Source organism: Aulonocara stuartgranti, assembly GCF_965226115.1.
Source record: "Aulonocara stuartgranti genome assembly, chromosome: 18".
Taxonomy (NCBI): Eukaryota; Metazoa; Chordata; class Actinopteri; order Cichliformes; family Cichlidae; genus Aulonocara; species Aulonocara stuartgranti.
Genome location: NC_138954.1, coordinates 29,369,172 through 29,387,354, shown reverse-complemented (window position 1 = coordinate 29,387,354; position 18,183 = coordinate 29,369,172). Strand labels below are relative to the sequence as shown.

The 18,183-nt window shown below is 41.4% G+C and overlaps 1 protein-coding gene across 4 annotated transcripts in view; it reads left to right on the top strand.

Moving 5' to 3' along the window:
* slc6a9 (solute carrier family 6 member 9) overlaps positions 1–18,183 on the top strand; it is an 87,297-nt gene that overhangs the window by 22,795 nt on the left and 46,319 nt on the right. Inside the window, exon 1 of one of the 4 annotated variants that reach the window (XM_082512629.1) lies at positions 10,663–10,960. The exons of the other annotated variants lie outside the window; for them this stretch is intronic. Coding sequence (XP_082368755.1) covers positions 10,919–10,960 — 42 coding nt within the window. The 5' untranslated portion in view covers positions 10,663–10,918. Of the gene's footprint in view, positions 1–10,662; positions 10,961–18,183 lie in introns of those variants that run through there. 4 annotated transcript variants of the gene reach the window in all.

Genomic DNA, 18,183 nt, shown 5'->3' with positions numbered 1-18,183 from the left:
TCAATAGGGTTCTCTCTCTAATATTTTGCAGTATTAAATAGAGCAGTGAAACAGAACAAAAAGCAAATGAACAATACATTACAACAAGGCCAAAGCTTATTTTAAAGCATAATGAATAACAGGAGGGCTATTGTTGTCCCTCAAACCACAGGTGCTCATAGAAGGGTAGTCAAGGTGGCTTTAATCTCTAATGCTCTAATCTTCAAGTCATTTCTGAAAGATTTGTGTTGCTTATAGACTCAGAGTAGAATATGTAGTTGGTGTACAGTGTGCATACGCTTTTGCCATAAAGAAACATGTTTGCCTTTTTTGTTCGAGTGGCTGTCTTCGAAGACGTTTTTTTAGCGAGTGAAGATGTCACGTCTCTTCCTGGCCGTTTGCCGCTCTTCCTCTCTCGCCACATTTTAAGCGCGACAGTGACTTTTGCCACGTGAGGCCAACTTCACTCACATGTTTCGCACTTTCATCCCCAGCAATGGTCCCATATGTTTGTCAAAATGTGTATGTTGTGTGCTTTTTCCGGCCCGATTTGTTCCCGTGCCTTCTCTCCAATGAGCCCCGCGCTCCCCCGGGGTCCGAGCTAAAGCCTCACGCTATTTATACAGACCGAACAGCTGGGGCCCTCCCAGCCAAAGCAGAGAGATGAGGGGTCAGGGGGATGGGTGGAGAATTTATCATGGAAACTTCAGGTTAAACCAACCGTTGGAAATGTCTCTCTGTTCCCTCTTTCTTTTTCTTTTTTTTAACTCTCTCTTCCTTTCCTTCATTTGTGTTTCTCTCCTGGGTTCTCAGGTGCTGGCTAGGCCAGTTTGTGTTCAGGTCAGCTGGACGGCTGGACAAACATCACTCACTAATACCCTATTCCATTTCCCATCTCCCTTCTATGTTTTCTTTATCTCCCCGCTTGACTTTTGTTTTTTTTCTTTTTCTCCACAGCTGATGTTTTTGCCCCCCCCCCAATTAAAGAGCTAGCTGTTTTGGACTGAATAAAAAAAGGTTGATTTTCCCTCCGACTGCGCTTCAACACATTTTGTCTTTTGTGGCGCCAGACAAAGCCAAAGTGCTGTTGCAAAACTGATCTTTTTGTGTTTTCCTTCTTTTATCCCTGCTCTGCGGCTCCTGCAGCGCTTGTCCTATTGTGAACCTCAACCCTGTGAAGTTCTCTCCCCACTGCTCTTCCGTGCACTTATGTCATCCCGTCTTCTCTCACAACCGCTCGGGCCTAAACGCTGTGTCAGATACTTGTCACATGATCCGCTCAGGAGGCAAGAGAAAGTCTGGGCTTATCGATGCTTCAGCTGGAGGTCTCTATCACAGTCAGACGTCCCATCACAGGCGTGCTGAGCTAATGAGAGGTGAAGAGATATTAACCTAATTGCTGTAAGGGACAGATATATAGATTGTGGAGGATGTAATAAGTCTTGACATGATGTTGGCTCCCTGTGAGATTAGCGGTTCAGTGCGAATGCATGTTGATCTGTGAATGCTAAAGGGCAAGGAGACATGCTGTCAGGCAGTGAAAAAGGTATTTATTCAGTTAGCTAAAGCCCAAATTGCCAGAAGCACATAGTTACACTGAGGGTTTTTTTGTTTATTAACCTCCTAAGACCCGAGCTCTTCCACGGCATGCATTTTAAATTTCTCTTTGATATTTGGGCATATTGGGGTCCGGTGAATGTAAAAACAAAGAATTACCAGATTTTTTTTTTTTTTTTTTTTAACCTTATTTTTGCTTTTTAAGAAAAATAAGAACCACATATGAGGATATTCTTTTAAAATTTTGATAGAACAGTAGCAGTATAATGCCTTCGAAACTGGATATCAGGCCCATGTAGAGCAAAATTGAGTATTTTGGTCTAAATAACCCAAAATGTGATGTCCACATATGTGGACGCCAAGTCCTAGGAGGTTAATGGATATAATGGAAAGATTACCTATATATTAGGATTGCAAACAGTACTTAGCTCCAGGGTACACTGGATGTGGGTTTGCGACCAAAAGTCTCCAGTGTGGTTTTGTTTCCTCGTTCAAGTGGCTTCAAAGGACACAGCGAAGGCTTCGGAAGTGGATCTTTGAGTCAGCACAGAGCCCTTTTTTTTTTTTTCTTAAAAATTCACTTGATGGTCTGTGCTGTTTCTTTGTGTAACTTCCTGCTCTTCTCATCTCCTCTGTGCTGCTCGAAGCAGTGCAAGTCAAAAATAGACCTATACTTAGACTACATGGACTGGAGAGATCCTTCCAAAGCGTGCTCTGGTCTGTCTGGTAGACTCCCAAGCACTGGCTTTAGTAGGCACAGTAGCTGACCAATACAGTGCAAATAGTGAAGCTACACTTTGTGGCTGCAGATTAAAACTTACTCGAATGCACGTTTTAATATAAAAATGGCACAGTGTCAGGCTGGGCTAGTATGCTCCAGCTGACAGATGATGACTGTTCAAAGTCAAAGTGATGTTTATTGTCATCGCAAGTAAGTGCAAGTGGCATTATGCTCTCTATATATTATATATTCATTACAGAGAGGATGGAGGGATGTTGGGATTAACAAACAGGGTCCTGAGTGTACCTACAGTACTGCGCTAGGTATGAGTTCCATGTGCAGATATAAATTACACGAGCTATATAGCTACAATGTCCAATATGGTTAGAATAGTGCTTTATTTATTGAATGTTTGCCTTCATCAGGGTGCACTGTTGTGTGTGTTTGTTCTCAAACTCACTAGTTTAGTATTAAGATTGCACCACTGTATGAGTTCAGCCACTGATCACCAACTGTGTTTGCTTGACCTTGCATTTGGAGTTTGCTCTTTTTCTCTTGTTCTTTTCATCCCTTTTGTTGTGTACCACAGTTTTGGTTGAGTCAACTCAGTTCAAAGTAGATACGTTGCACAAGTTGTGCGTTTGTTTGAGTTGACGATGTAGATGAACCAGGAAATTTTTAGAAAAAAAATAACTTGATATCAGAACTTGTGGAGATATTTTTAAAATAACAGAAGACATTTCTTGATTGCATTATAAATATAAATATTGTATGCAAGACAGACACTTATCCATCCTGTTAGCACTGGATGGAGGTCAAGGAAAAAGCAGCCGCCTGCATAGATATAGTGACAGTGCCATTACACCTATCGGCATCGCCTTTAGAGGAAACTCGTGTCAACTCACCTGAGTGAAAGAACATTTTGTGTGACTGTGCAGTTTAGTAACTTTTAGCTGAATATCAATTGTGTTGACTGGCCTTTAGGATTACAAAGCTTTTTTTTTTTCAACCAACAAAAGAAAGGCATGAGTTATCTGTCATGATTATGCAGTGATATTTGAGTTTATTTGTCAGTGCAGATAAGAGGGCTTTCAAAAAGGAGAGACGAGCATGACTGCCGAGATGAAATGGAAAGCAAAATCAAATGGAAAGCGATTATTTCTGTCTTCACACTAGTGTTTTCATGTCCAAGTGGTGCATTTTTCTCACTTTCCTCCATCACGTGCCCTCCACTGTCAAAGCAACTTTCTCCTTTATACTTGGGAGATTATCAGAACTCTGTCATTACAAAAGTCAAAGTTTAACATACACAACATTACCACAGTAACCATAACTGTTAGACTACACTAAATGGTCTTTGTCAAATTTGATCTTCTGAAATAAAAAAAAATAAAAAAGATTTTCCATAAGAAATAATGTTACATAAAAATTAGGTGAACTTTTCAAGCTATGAATTGGTGTTATTGATTAATATTAGGATTAAACATATGGCCAGACTTACTGAACAAGACCCAAAATGCAGACTCCAAGGAACAGGGAACAAAACTTGAATGTTAACAAAAGGTGAGCCGTTTAATATGGCTGGTAGAAAAGGTACAAACAAAGGGCAAGGCAAACTGAAGCAAAATTAACACAAACCTAAACTGGGGAATCTAAACAAACAATAAGAAAAACCTAGACAAGAAACTTGGAAGCATGGCATGGACAACAGACGACCTGACAATCACACACTGAAAACAGAGGACTTAAATACACAGGAGGTGATTAGGGGAAGTGGAGACACATGAGGAAACAGCTGACTAGGATAAACATAATGATGCACAGGCAAGAGTAAAACTAACCGCATGAGCACAGAACACAAGACCCCTTTTCAAAATAAAACGGGAAACATGCAGACTTAGACACGACAACCAGAACTTGACAACGTAAGACACAGACATGAAACGCATGAAGAGCAGGGGAGATTTAACATGGTTGGAAACGGAGGGGGAAATAATAAGAACTAGAAACACTTAGGCATGATAATACAAACTTGATAACATAAGACACGCAGCATGAAACACGAAGGGTGAGGGGAAGCTTAAATACAGGGGAAGAAAACACAAGGAGTCTAATAACCAAATGAACTTAGATAACCTAATGAACAAAATAAACTCAAACTTAAAACGCTGGGTCAAAAGACCCAGGACCATGACAGAACAGGGCAAAATAGCATGTGGGTGCAATCCCCAAATAACGCCCATCAGTGCTTAGAGTTTCACAGCTACAAGAGAAGGAAAGGTTTGACAGGAGCATCAAGCCTGATTGTGATTAAGTGGAACTGCCTATTTGAACATAATCCTGAGTATACAGTGGGGCAAAAAAGTATTTAGTCAGCCACCGATTGTGCAAGTTCCCCCACCTAAAATGATGACAGAGGTCAGTAATTTGCACCAGAGGTACACTTCAACTGTGAGAGACAGAATGTGGAAAAAAAAAATCCATGAATTCACATCGTAGGATTTGTAAAGAATTTATTCGTAAATCAGGGTGGAAAATAAGTATTTGGTCAATAACAAAAATACAACTCAATACTTTGTAACATAACCTTTGTTGGCAATAACAGAGGTCAAACGTTTACTATAGGTCTTTACCAGGTTTGCACACACAGTAGCTGGTATTTTGGCCCATTCCTCCATGCAGATCTTCTCGAGAGCAGTGATGTTTTGGGGCTGTCGCCGAGCAACACGGACTTTCAACTCCCGCCACAGATTTTCTATGGGGTTGAGGTCTGGAGACTGGCCAGGCCACTCCAGGACTTTCAAATGCTTCTTACGGAGCCACTCCTTTGTTGCCCGGGCAGTTTGTTTTGGATCATTGTCATGTTGGAAGACCCAGCCTCGTTTCATCTTCAAAGTTCTCACTGATGGAAGGAGGTTTTGGCTCAAAATCTCACGATACATGGCCCCATTCATTCTGTCCTTAACACGGATCAGTCGTCCTGTCCCCTTGGCAGAAAAACAGCCCCATAGCATGATGTTTCCACCCCCATGCTTCACAGTAGGTATGGTGTTCTTGGGATGCAACTCAGTATTCTTCTTCCTCCAAACACGACGAGTTGAGTTTATACCAAAAAGTTCTACTTTGGGTTCATCTGACCACATGACATTCTCCCAATCCTCTGCTGTATCATCCATGTGCTCTCTGGCAAACTTCAGACGGGCCTGGACATGCACTGGCTTCAGCAGCGGAACACGTCTGGCACTGCGGGATTTGATTCCCTGCCGTTGTAGTGTGTTACTGATGGTGACCTTTGTTACGTTGGTCCCAGCTCTCTGCAGGTCATTCACCAGGTCCCCCCGTGTGGTTCTGGGATCTTTGCTCACCGTTCTCATGATCATTTTGACCCCACGGGATGAGATCTTGCGTGGAGCCCCAGATCGAGGGAGATTATCAGTGGTCTTGTATGTCTTCCATTTTCTGATGATTGCTCCCACAGTTGATTTTTTTTCACACCAAGCTGCTTGCCTATTGTAGATTCACTCTTCCCAGTCTGGTGCAGGTCTACAATACTTTTCCTGGTGTCCTTCGAAAGCTCTTTGGTCTTGGCCATGGCAGAGTTTGGAGTCTGACTGTTTGAGGCTGTGGACAGGTGTCTTTTATACAGATGAGTTCAAACAGGTGCCATTCATACAGGTAACAGAAAAGCTTCTTACAGAAGACATTACAGGTCTGTGAGAGCCAGAGATTTTCCTTGTTTGAGGTGACCAAATACTTATTTTCCACCCTAATTTACGAATAAATTCTTTACAAATCCTACCATGTGAATTCATGGATTTTTTTTCACATTCTGTCTCTCACAGTTGAAGTGTACCTCTGGTACAAATTACTGACCTCTGTCATCATTTTAAGTGGGGGAACTTGCACAATCGGTGGCTGACTAAATACTTTTTTGCCCCACTGTAGGGTGTGTAATACCAGAGGCATTGTACTAGCTAAGTAGTTTTTTCCTGATATGTGATTAGTTTAACAAGTGGCCAATGTAAACCAAAGTTCTCCTGCTGTTCCAACTTATAAGCTTTCATCTCCCAACCCGGTTGGATGCTACAGCTGCAGGACATAAAATATCTTCTATTACTAATCTTCTATTAAGTCTAACTGGAAATGGGATCCATTTAATAGCTAACTGATATTTCTTTCAAAACATTAACATATGTCTTGCTATATGGATATTTTGAGCAAACCTTAATAGTGGGAAATAGTATGAGCAAATCAGTGAGCTGGTAGATGAAGGGTAGCAGATTCTGCCAATGGGCAGACCTTAAGATAATAACATTAATACTTTTTACCATATGATTATAACATGTGGACAGATAAAAACAGCTGAATGCTTGAGGGCATGGTCATAAACCCAAATCCATGTGCAACAGTTTGTACATGTACAATACTTTACATCTTCTATAGCATCCTCTTATAGTATATTCTACAGTACTGTCTTATGTCATTGCCAGCTGCCAACTATTAAGAACAATGTGTAAACAACCAATGCTGATAAGTCACACACCACACACGCATGCCATCTCAAGCCCACATTCTTCTTTCTTTTAACCTAAAATGAATCAAATAATGCATTAAATTAATGATTCATTTGTAAAATGTTCCCCCACTTCTCTTTGTGTGGCCCAAAGTCAACCTGCTTTCTTATTAGAGTTGGATGTGCTTAAAATAACACAGCAAGCACATTTTAGTACCTGCTTTACAAAGTCTGCTTAGTAAGCCTCCTAAAGAAACGTAAGACCCAGGGTACATTAATCTTCAAATTACTGCATATTGTTTAATTGAGATTCGGTGTGAAGCCATGTTTGGCTGAGCTGGAGCTTTAAAGTAATTCCTCTATTTCCATTGTTTGCTTTAAACATTTAATGGCAGAGTCCAGGATCAGTGTCTGTGTTAAAGCATTAGACTTACCTGTAATAGAAGCTGGCATGTGTTTGGAAGCTAAATAGACAGCCTTGAGGAAAAAAGGAGATCCATTCTGACCTTATCAGTGTTCTGCTGCCTGCCCTCTTCATTATTTGACTTTCGGCTTTTGGCCGTTGATGTTTCCTTGCTTATATTTGAAAGCTACTAGAATCCATGCCAGTGGTTTCCAGCCAGACTTCTCTTAAGTTTGAATGAATTAATCTACTAGGTCTCAGGCAGGGGAGCTATTTTCATTTAGTTTTTTTGGCAACTGCTTCCATCTGGAGTTAAAGTATGATGTTTTTGCTTCTTCTCCCTCTGTTGGCATTACAGGGTTTATTCTCTATGATCTGCACTGAGATATCTGTTTGCGCAAAGAAAGATATCCTCTCTTTGGACTTGTTGCAATCGAAGCAAGCAAACAGAGAAATTAAATGTGCAGTTTAACAAGTTGGCATTATTTTCAGATGCAGCATCTGTGCTTCTCCAATTAGAGTTAAATGACCTAACATAATGGGGCAATTAGTTAATGAAACAAGGACCCCCTCCCCTCCACAAACTGCAGCTACAGCCACAACAAACAATTGTTTTGAGATCTGTTTGACCCACCAGATTCATACTGGGTTTTCTTTCACTGATTACCCCGACACTTACTGCCTGCATGATTTATGTGTAGTTAAGTGTCAGTATGCGTGTGGGTGGGTGCACTTGTGAAGCTTTTCATTTTCTTTGACTTAATCTGAGGCCAACAGACTCTCTGGAGGCAAAGCTAGTAAGAAGTGGCTGGATCCCTGTGGAGGAACTAATGATTGGCCGTAGTTTTGGCCTCAAATGCGTGCTTGAATACCCAGTACGCTCATATGCACATGCACACATCCATATTGTTACAATAGGTTGTTATATCCCTTAAATAGCCCCATAAAAGATACTAAGATTCACTCCAGTAATCTCATATTTCACAATTTCAAAAAATTTGCTTTCACAAAAATGGTCTCTGACATACATTGACACAAAGCACTGGCTCAAACACCAAAATACGCAGACACATGCACATGCACACACTGAAACTTTTGCCTTGGAAAAACCAGCCGCCATTGCCTGCTCCACTAGTATTTGCCGTCATAAAAAAACCTCTTTGCATAAAAGCAGTGAGGCATTATCTATGCAAATGTGACTCTTACAACTAGAAGTGCATTCTACATGTTGCACAAAGCCAAACTGATACCACACTGTAGAGCAGTCCCACTGTAGGTGCCTCAGATGCAGAACTGTGATTATATATCAGATTTTTCCCCAGTGGTCGGACCACCCCAGCAGCAAAGGAGTGGGTCGCACTGACAGGCTGTATTGTGCTTTAATTATATGTTTCCCAGCTCGTCTGGATAGCTGCTGCAAAGAAAGCCGGAGCCTTTGTATTCATTAACATGAGAAATAATTGCATTTCGAGAATGTAGAGATTGCACTGAGCAGGCTTCCTGAGCTGGTGCTGTCTTCGCCCTGTGAATAATCACAGATAGTGATGTTATCTAATATGTCTCTTACAACTTTAAGTCTGACCTGTACAAAGACTTAATGCGTTTTATAAATTTCTATCTAGTGTTGGGGTAGCTACTGTGAATCTATGCACACTCATTAGCCATGGAAGTGGTTACAAAAGTAGCAAGTTGCTCTACAAGGTGCTAAAAAGTGCCGTAAATAGCAAACTAGGAGCAACCTCTGGGCTGAAACATGAAAATAACAACCACGGCTAGATGCTAGCAAGCTAGCTAATTTCAAACATTTCAGAGCATTTTAATAGAATTTATGAGAGTGTAGCAAAGATTTGTGTAGTAGAATTGATTCAAGAAGTCTGAGTGAAGTCCTAGAATTTTCTTTGCCTTTTACTGTCACATATTACCAGGTATCGGTCTCTGTGCGCTACATCGTTACAATTTACCGATTTAAGTTGCTAAACAAGTATGCTAGCACAAGCTGAGAACATAGCATTCCACCATATTCTCTAAATAAAGTCAGTTATAAAATAACAATGAAAAATGTGAAAACTACAGAGTCAATTTCTACTGCTACTATTGCTAATACTTCCTCTCAGCACACTGAGTAGGGCAGGTTTATGCTAATGACTCTTTTATCGCCTTCGTTCTTTTTATTCCAGGGGAGATTCAAATGCTGTGAACTGATAGATGAATGACTAGCATCCTGTCTGCAGTGCTTGTCATGTGTTAAATATAACTTGAGGGCTTCCACTCAAGTGGTGTTGGTCTACTATTGCCCACGGCTATCAAACACCCATTAGGCTGGGGGCCAGTTGCCTGTCAGCTGTTGACATAACTTCACATTTTGATGTTAAACCACATCCGGAGGTTGAACTGATGCTGAGTGACTTATTTAAAGACACCGTCTTATTCTCCCGCATGAGTGATGTTTTCTTCGACCTCTCAATCACGCCCCCATTTTGGATGCACTTTTATCCCCCCCCATTTCTGCTTCCTCTTTTTGTTGTGGGTAGCCATTAGCCATATGGTGCAACAATGCGCGCATCAAAACAGAGGCTTAGGAGGGAAGCGCTTAAAATTGAAAGGGTGTTACTCTGTGAACATGTTGCGGAAGAAGAGGAGGAGGAGGGCTTTGGCTTGGCCAGCCTCTCGGTGTGACCTGGTGGGTTTGGGGGGGCTGGAGGCTGGGTGGGCATTGGCAGTGTCAGGGTGTAGAGACGGACGAGGATTTGGAAGAGTCAAGTACTGCTGAAAGGGAAGTTGTTGGTGGTCTGCAGAGTTGCAGCAGCTGCCTCTGAAAACAAACGGAAGAAATAAGGGAGACAGAGAGAAAGGGTTGGCAGGGTGGGGGGGGGTGGGGGTCCGGTGGAAGCCGTGTGGGCTCTTCACTTGTGGGCTCCTCACTTTTTTTTTTTTTTTTTTTTTTTTCCTTTTTTTGTTTCCTGGCTTTAATCTGTTCGGAGAAAGAGAGAGGGAGTGCTTGGCCAAAGCCAATGGGACCTCCACGGGTCCCCCCCCTTTCCAACTTTACTCCGGCCAGCTAAACTAGAAGTTCGACACCCCCCTGTCCTTTCCACCATCACCAACACCATGGGTCCTCCTCTCTCCCACTTACTTGCTCTGTATTCAGCCTAGGTGCTGGAGTGACAACGAGCCATTCATTGTGGAGGTAGAGGGAAAAGACTGTGGATCTCTCCTGTGCGTGGTTTTTTTTTGGGTTTTTTTGGGTTTTTTTCTGGGGAGGTGATGGTGGGAGATGAGGGGGGGGGGGCAGTGGATGGCGGAGGAGAAGGTGGGAGGGGGCATATTCCTGAAATGGTGAAGTACGACAGAAAAAGGAGGAGGCGGGGAGTGAGAGAAAGTAAAACAGTTAGAGGAGAAAGAAAGGGAGGGGTGAATTAAAGTAAGAGCGCAAAACGAGGGAGGAAGGGAGAGCGGGGTGGATGGAGGGGAGGCAGAGCTGGACTCACAGTGGGAAGGTGGGGGGGGAGGGAGAAGGGAGAGAGAGTGGGCTACCATGCCGAATGAGCAAGAGAGGCGGAGAGGAAGCGGAGCTCCATCAGATGAAATGAGGTGAAAGTAATTCAGGCATTAATCAAGCCAGGGCAAAAGGGAGGGTATACTGTGTTTCCCCCCCCCTTTTCGCTGCGGAACTGAAAGCCAAGGTGTGAATGAAGGAGCCCACAGTGGCCAGCAGAGAAGCACCACTGGGTCACAGCATCAAATCATGTCCGAGTCGAACACCATTGCTGCTTCCACTGCGGACCAGGTCAGTTCAAGTTATCGTTGTTTTTTTCTGGGTTTTTTTTTTTTTTTTAATTTCTTCTTTTTTTTCTTCTGTTTTAAAAATTTTGTAACAGAAGCGGGCACGCGGATGTTTCTTCTCTATCAGGTGCACCTGACGCTTAAGCGGAAGGAGACCGCTAGGAATACAAAAGCTGAATCCCCCCCCAAAAAAAAAGAAATCACAGGTTCAGGTCAGATGTATATTATCTTTAGATCCTAATTCGGAAGTAGTTAGAGGGAGTTTCTAAGAGCAACCGAGTGAGTGTGTGTTTCTTGGACTATCAAAGCAACGATTGTTTTGCCCGGAGCTGCCTGGACAACGGTACAGGGTCCTGAAAGAATTGAATTCATCAAGACGAGCTATTGTCTGCGCCGCCTTATTTTTCGGTGATCATTCAGGGGGTCTGTGACGACTCAATACCCCCCGCACCACGTGAGGAGGGGGACGCAGCTCTTTAAAAACCCGACCACGTGTGGCAGCCCTGAAAAGTTTTATAAGTAATTGCAGTGGGAAGTCCGGGCTAGCGCTGTGAGAGATGGGGTTGGTAAGGAAGTGGGCTGGTCCGCCGTGTGTGTGAAAGAGAGTGACAGAGTGGAAAAGCAGTAGTGTCCAGAAAGGGACGATATTTATACCCCCCAGCCCCCAGCAGCCCCCCTTTCCTCCTTCGAAAGCGCCTTTAATTGCACACTTTGGCACATACATCCTTTGCTCCGCTTCCTTTTATTAACTCTCGGCTGACTTTGAAACACTTTGAAACAATTAAATCCTCGGATCTGCTTAAGATAAGATATACAGTTATTTCTTACAGCAGGTAGAGACAAAAAGACGGGGAAAAAAAAGATGTGTGTGTTTTGTTTTGGGTTTTTTTTTTTTTTTTTTTTGTGTGTGCATGTGTGTGAGCGTTTGACCTTGCTGCTGGCTTGTGTTGTTCGCCAAGTCCTTGTCTCCTGTTTCCGATTGCTGCTGTCAAGGCTGACTCAGCCTGCTGTAGCTGTGCAGGCAAATACACACGCTGAAAAAAACACATACAGACTCACACCTGCGGGCATATGCACACAAATGTTTCAAGTTATATGTGTTCTCATTCAAACAGGTACTTAAATTACTCACGTACACATCCACGAAAAAGGAAAAATCCTGGAGTGTAAGGTTTTGGATCAGAATTCTGAAGAAATCTGGACCGTCACAGTGTGTATGTGTATGCAGGTGGAGGCTACTTGGGTGGATGTGTGTGTTTGCTTGTTCTTACTGTGAACAATTCCCTGAAGTGGCATTCACAACTGACAGCAGTCCACATGCTAATCCGCTGATTCTGGACAGTTTAGGTTTGGTAGCACAAGCGCCACATTTCTCCCAAAGCTTTGACTGACAGGACTTACTGGATCTTTCAGGACTTCCAAAGTAGGGTTGCCTGTGCATATAAATGCAGATTTCACTCCATTGCCCGTCGAAGTTAAATGCTGGCATCATTACCCGTGGAGTGCGAACTGAACTCTTAGAGTTCTAATTTGTGCATGTTTGCAGATCTGCCTGCTCACATTTGAAGAGAATTATAATTATTCATTCAGTTTTGATGGCAGACTCACTGTCATATTTTTTTTTCTTTTTGAATAGAGTTTGCAGATGCTGCTTTTTGTCTGCAATAAAAGCTGAGGAGACGTGGTTTGAGTGTTGACTGAAAAAAAAATGAAACAAAAAAACAACAACCGTGACCTCATAGAAGCCCCCCCAAAATGAATAAAATACAAGTATGGTATCTGTTCATTGGAGCAAATGTGTTTGGGGTTTTTTCATTCTTTTTTTAATCAGCAATTAACAAGCCTACGAATGAAAAAAACCTGTTTGAATGTGATGTTCAGTATTTTATCTTGTATAAGGTAACGTCTGAAATGGACGATTAAATTTTAAAAGACGAACAAAAGCCTGTTAATGGTAGTTTATTAACAGTGTTCAGGAGATCGATTTTTTTTTTTTTTTTTTTTGCAAAGGCAGCCTCCACCACCAAAGTTGTGGTGCTTTCTTGAGCTGTCTGCATGTGCAAAACGGCAGCGATAGCTCAGTGCTCACACAATGACCATGTCATTGTGGATATATCCACCAAAATGTTCATTAAAACCCATTCAGAGATGGTGCTACACATGTTACAAGCTATTTCGCACACTGACTTGGTGACCATTCCCTCACCTGAACCCTGTATTTGGGAAGGCAGGTGTTGGAGCGCTAACATTCCCGCATTTCACCATAAATTGTGGGGTATTTGTAGTTCCTGTGAAGATTATGCATGTATGTAACTTTTTAAATCATTATTATAGCCTGAGGCTTATTAAAATATATGCAATATGTACAACCTGAGGTTGTGTTACCAGCTTGTAAATGCTTGTCATGCTATAAGTGTTAATTATATAGTGCTCAAAAAATTGAAGGAAGGTTTGAACCATGAGCAGGTTTTGCTTTCATTTTGGGTGTGATTTTGAATTCGGCCCTCAAAGGGTTGATGATTTGTTTTCAACACTGTCTCCTTTTGTATGTCAGTAAAGATTTTCAATTTGAAATTTTTATTCACGAAGTTCTGATGCGTGATTAAGTCATTTTTTAATTTCTTGAGCTGTGTGTGTGTGTGTGTGTGTGTGTGTGTGTGTGTGTGTGTGTGTGTGTGTGTGTGTGTGTGTGTGTGTGTGTGTGTGTGTGTGTGTGTGTGTGAGAGAGAGAGAGTAGTTGGCTTTTTAATATAAATTATGTGTCAGTTTTCTACTAGTCATTGCTTTTTTTTCCCCTAGAGGTGAAGGATATAATCAGGAGGTTTGAGGGAAATCTCTGTGCCGGTACTGTCTGAGCTGCTTACTGTGGAAAGATTCAAGTGCTGGCTGAGCTGATAAAGTTCATGAGACAGACAGACAGACAGACAGACAGACAGACAGAGACACACACACACACACACAGTGTGACACGATCAGAATATGAAACAAATAACATCTGCTAAATTTGGCAAAGGCATCTGTGGATTGTGTTACAGACATATTTACTGAAGTTTGCATGTTAACTAGGTAATCTCAACAGGTACTCGTAGGTAACTATGTAATCCAACCGTCCTCTCACCTCTGTCCAATCTGAGAGGAGAAGAGTAAGTAGTGCATCCCAGAGATTATATTCATCTTTGCTATAGTTTGTTATTCTGACCTGTTGTCAGTCATGTTGAAGGGCAGTGACTCGATGAATGAATCATGTGATGTGACATCCACCCACTCTAACACTAATTATGTGGTAAAGACAGAACAGGGCATTTCTGACACAGGAGAGAAAAGAGTGATGCACCGTGGGCATGACACCAGTGAGATCATACATAACAGTAAATGGTTTAACCAACTGCAATCCCCTACTCAGTGGCCTTTAAGAGCATCGGTATGAGAAGAACTGAGCTGCTCTTACATGTGTACAAACAGTAAAGTGGAACAATAGGCTGGCAAAGTATTTTAGTTAACTTAAAGGTTATAGCTTTTGTTTTAAAAAGGAAAAAAAATAATACTCCTTTTAATTTAAAGTTACATTTTTTAAAAATGGGTTACATGAGCTTTATTTGAATATTTGATTTCAAACCTAACATTCATCCAACGGCACCATTGATTTTATTTGGCTTTCCTTTTTTCTTTTTTTCTTTTTTTTTGTCCAGGTGCCTTTTAGTCAAACTCGTGACTGAAACCAGTGTCGTTGGATTTCCTCACTTCCAGACAGTCTGCATGTAGGAAAAAAAAAAGAGTTCTGTTCTGGCACAGCCCTTGCCATTTTCCTTATCGTTATCACAGTCTTCAAATACTTCTCCATTTTCTAAAATCATCCAATATCCTGTCTCAAAAGTAGCGTGGCTGCCCAGCTTCGATCAAAACTGTGCTCCTTCATTTCCGCTGTCATTACACGGGTCACGTCCTTCCTCATAGACTATTGTCCCAACACGGCAAGTACGATCTACCGCTGAGGTCTTGTGTGATTTCAAGGCACGCTTGACTAATAATTGCAATAATAAGAAGTTAAGATGGATCTGGTAATTGCTAAGTGAGTGCTTGTGATTGGTCTTGACACACATCCTAGTGAAAGAAGAGATGAGATAGATCAGAAACTATTTCCATATCCCGAAAATGGCTCTGAGTGCTCTGTCATAGCTTTGACTTCATATTGTTTTGAGAAAGTGATTCAGCCTGTCGTTACTTTAGCAATCAATTATATATATATATATATATATATATATATATATATATATATATATATATATATATATATATATATATATATATATATATATATATATATATATATATATATATATATATATATATGCGCGTGCTAATCAAGTAAATTTCATCTGATAAATTCTGTCAAATTTACCATTTTACATTAGACTTGTATAGCAAAGTTGCATGTAATCACATTACTCAAAGGCAACTTTTTTTGAGGCTTTTGAGTCTCTTAACTTTTTTTGTTTCAGATTTTCATAACTCAGAGTGCATTTATAGCTTCAACAGCTGACCCAGATTGTTGCTTTGCAGATTTTCACACAGTGCTTTGACAAGAAGCGCTGTTGTGCAGAAAAGTTCTTCCACTGTGGAGGCATTCATCCAGCGCTGCTGCACTCCAACACCGACCTTTTCTGTTTATGTCTGCCTTCACGGGCGTACGTCGACATATTTAGCCTGTCTGCCCTGCAGGCGGTCACGGTTTTAGTGCCAGTTGATGTTCTAAAACAACCCTTTTAGCTTAAACATCACAAACGGATTTTTTTTTTTTTTTTTTTTTTTGGCCACAGTATTGGAAAAATAAACATTATCAGGAATTAAGAACCATATTGGAATGGAATCAACTGTGAAACATCTTTGGATGTCACATATAATGTTATGGTTGCTGCTAATACAGTTCAGTACATTACATCTAGCGTAGGAAGCCAGCAGGGGCCCACACATGAACACACACACACACAGAAAGAGAAACTCTGCCCATCTGGGGGCAGGTGTTGCAGTTTATGGAGCGTAAGTGCAAAGTAGCCGTGTTCAATCACCGCACCAAGGCTTAGCGAGTAAGGGAACAGACACATGTGGAAGCGAGAAACGAGAGAGGCTGAAACAAATTTAAAAAAAATGTATGTGTGCGTGTGCCCCTTGTCCATCTCCCTGTGGTGGCTCTAACCTTCGGTCTCATTCTGACTTCACTAAGTTGGGCTTCCGGGCTCACAGCTGCTTTGCAGAAGCACAGCCTCATACTGCATCACACACAGCAAACTGATGATACATGCATGGTTCAACAGAAGAATAGAAGAATTAATGATGGATAGTAAGTGATTGGCTTGCTAAAAGGAGAGCTGTGTAACTGATGGGAGGGATAGAGAACTGTGGGGAATTGTTATTGCTCAGCTGTTTTAACGTGCAAGTCCAGTTTTCATGCTGAGATATATAAATTCACACAATAGATTCATTTTTTGTTTGTTTCTTTGCTTAAAAATGAAATGCTTTTTTTTTTTTAAATTTGATTTGATTTGATATGATATACCTTTATTAGTCCCACAAGGGGAAATTTTATAAGGCTGCCGACCTATTGCACGCAATGGCGGCGCCATCTTACCCTCCGGCCATACATACATTACACAAAACATCACATGGGAAAGACAGGTCCGAGAGGTATAACAATGGAAAATGCACCACATTAATTTACTACAAGTTTGTGCTTTGACTTCAATTTGACTCATGAATGTAAAATTTAGTGTAATAGCTTCTCCTTAGTGTTTAGTGCCACAGAGTTTCAAAGTTTGTATAGCGGCAACCTTCGGTCCTCCTTTGCCGCTTCTGCAGAACGTAAAGTTTCTGACTCGTGCTCTTGTTAAGTCGCTTGGATGCCTTCCGGTAGCAAAAAACGAGGCGAAGGAAAAAAGGGGCAAAACATTTATTTTCCATACAAATCGAAAGGTACAAAACAAATGCCTCTGGTGGGAGCTCCGTTTATATTCCCTTTATGTTACAACAAAAAATAACATTAAAACGGCGACGGTCAGAAAACTGTTGCTCCACGTCCTGCTTCCTTACCTAACCTTCCATTTCCCATAGGGCTGCCACAGGAAAAGCCTCCATATATTTGATTTAGCACAGATTTTTACACCGGATTCCTTTCCTGACGCCACTAGGGTCATCTGTCTCTGGGGCAACACTAGCTTGTTCGCCCCTGATTCTACAGCTAAATACTTTGTCCCTCCATGCAAACTCCTGTGGTACAAATTATATGGCAATTTTGGAATTTCTTTTGAAAATTTGTTGAAAAAGGGGGAAAATAATATTTCTTTCTTATGTACCTTACTTAATATGCACAAGGCTCAAACATTACAAGATGTATTTGCAATGATTTGTGTGTCATAAAACCCAAAGTTTTGCTCACAGAAGCCAAACCGCTGAAATAAGAAACTCTGGGAAGACTTTTTCTAGAATGTGTTTCACATGCCAGAGATACCTAAAATGACAGGGTTTGGGCTTGAGGCAAAAGGAAAGGTGGAAGCAGGCTTTGACCTAGGGGGCCGGACCATAAGGTAGCTTAAACACAGATCATTTTGTTGTAGTTATTATCTTATTATCTAATTCTATCTCTAAAAGTGGTCAGGTTTTTTTCCCTCCTGCTTTGTGAAAACTTGTCGACGTCATGCCATGTCGTAGACATACTGTCAGTTCAAGTGATCTTTTATTATCATCCTTAAAGTTGTTATAAATAGTATTGATGGATAGATGAAAGGGGCTCAAATGTGAAAATGCACTCTTGACCATTTTTAATAAAGGGTAGGGAGCAAAATGTGTGTATAGGTGGGTCAGTTAGCCCTGCTCAAGTTAGCCCTGCTAGAGTTACCATCTTCTTCCAAAAACACCCTATTCAGGAATGTTGGGGTCATGGCAAGGGTGAAAAAGCCTGAAGCTTTTAATGTCACTGGTCAGCACCTTTCAACCTGGGGGTTTTAGCCATTGGGATTGACATAAATCTTTTTTTGTCCTATGGTAGCATTGATATTTATCGTTGGCCTTTGATTTTAGGCCAAAAAAATAGAGACTGAATCTAAAAGATGTTTGTGGGGTTTTTGTACCTTTTGTGTTTGAATTCATTGATTTTGACTAATTATCATTATATTGGTCCACATGGTCACATTTTCAGGAAGCCATAGAAGCCCTTGACCTTGGACTGTACAACAC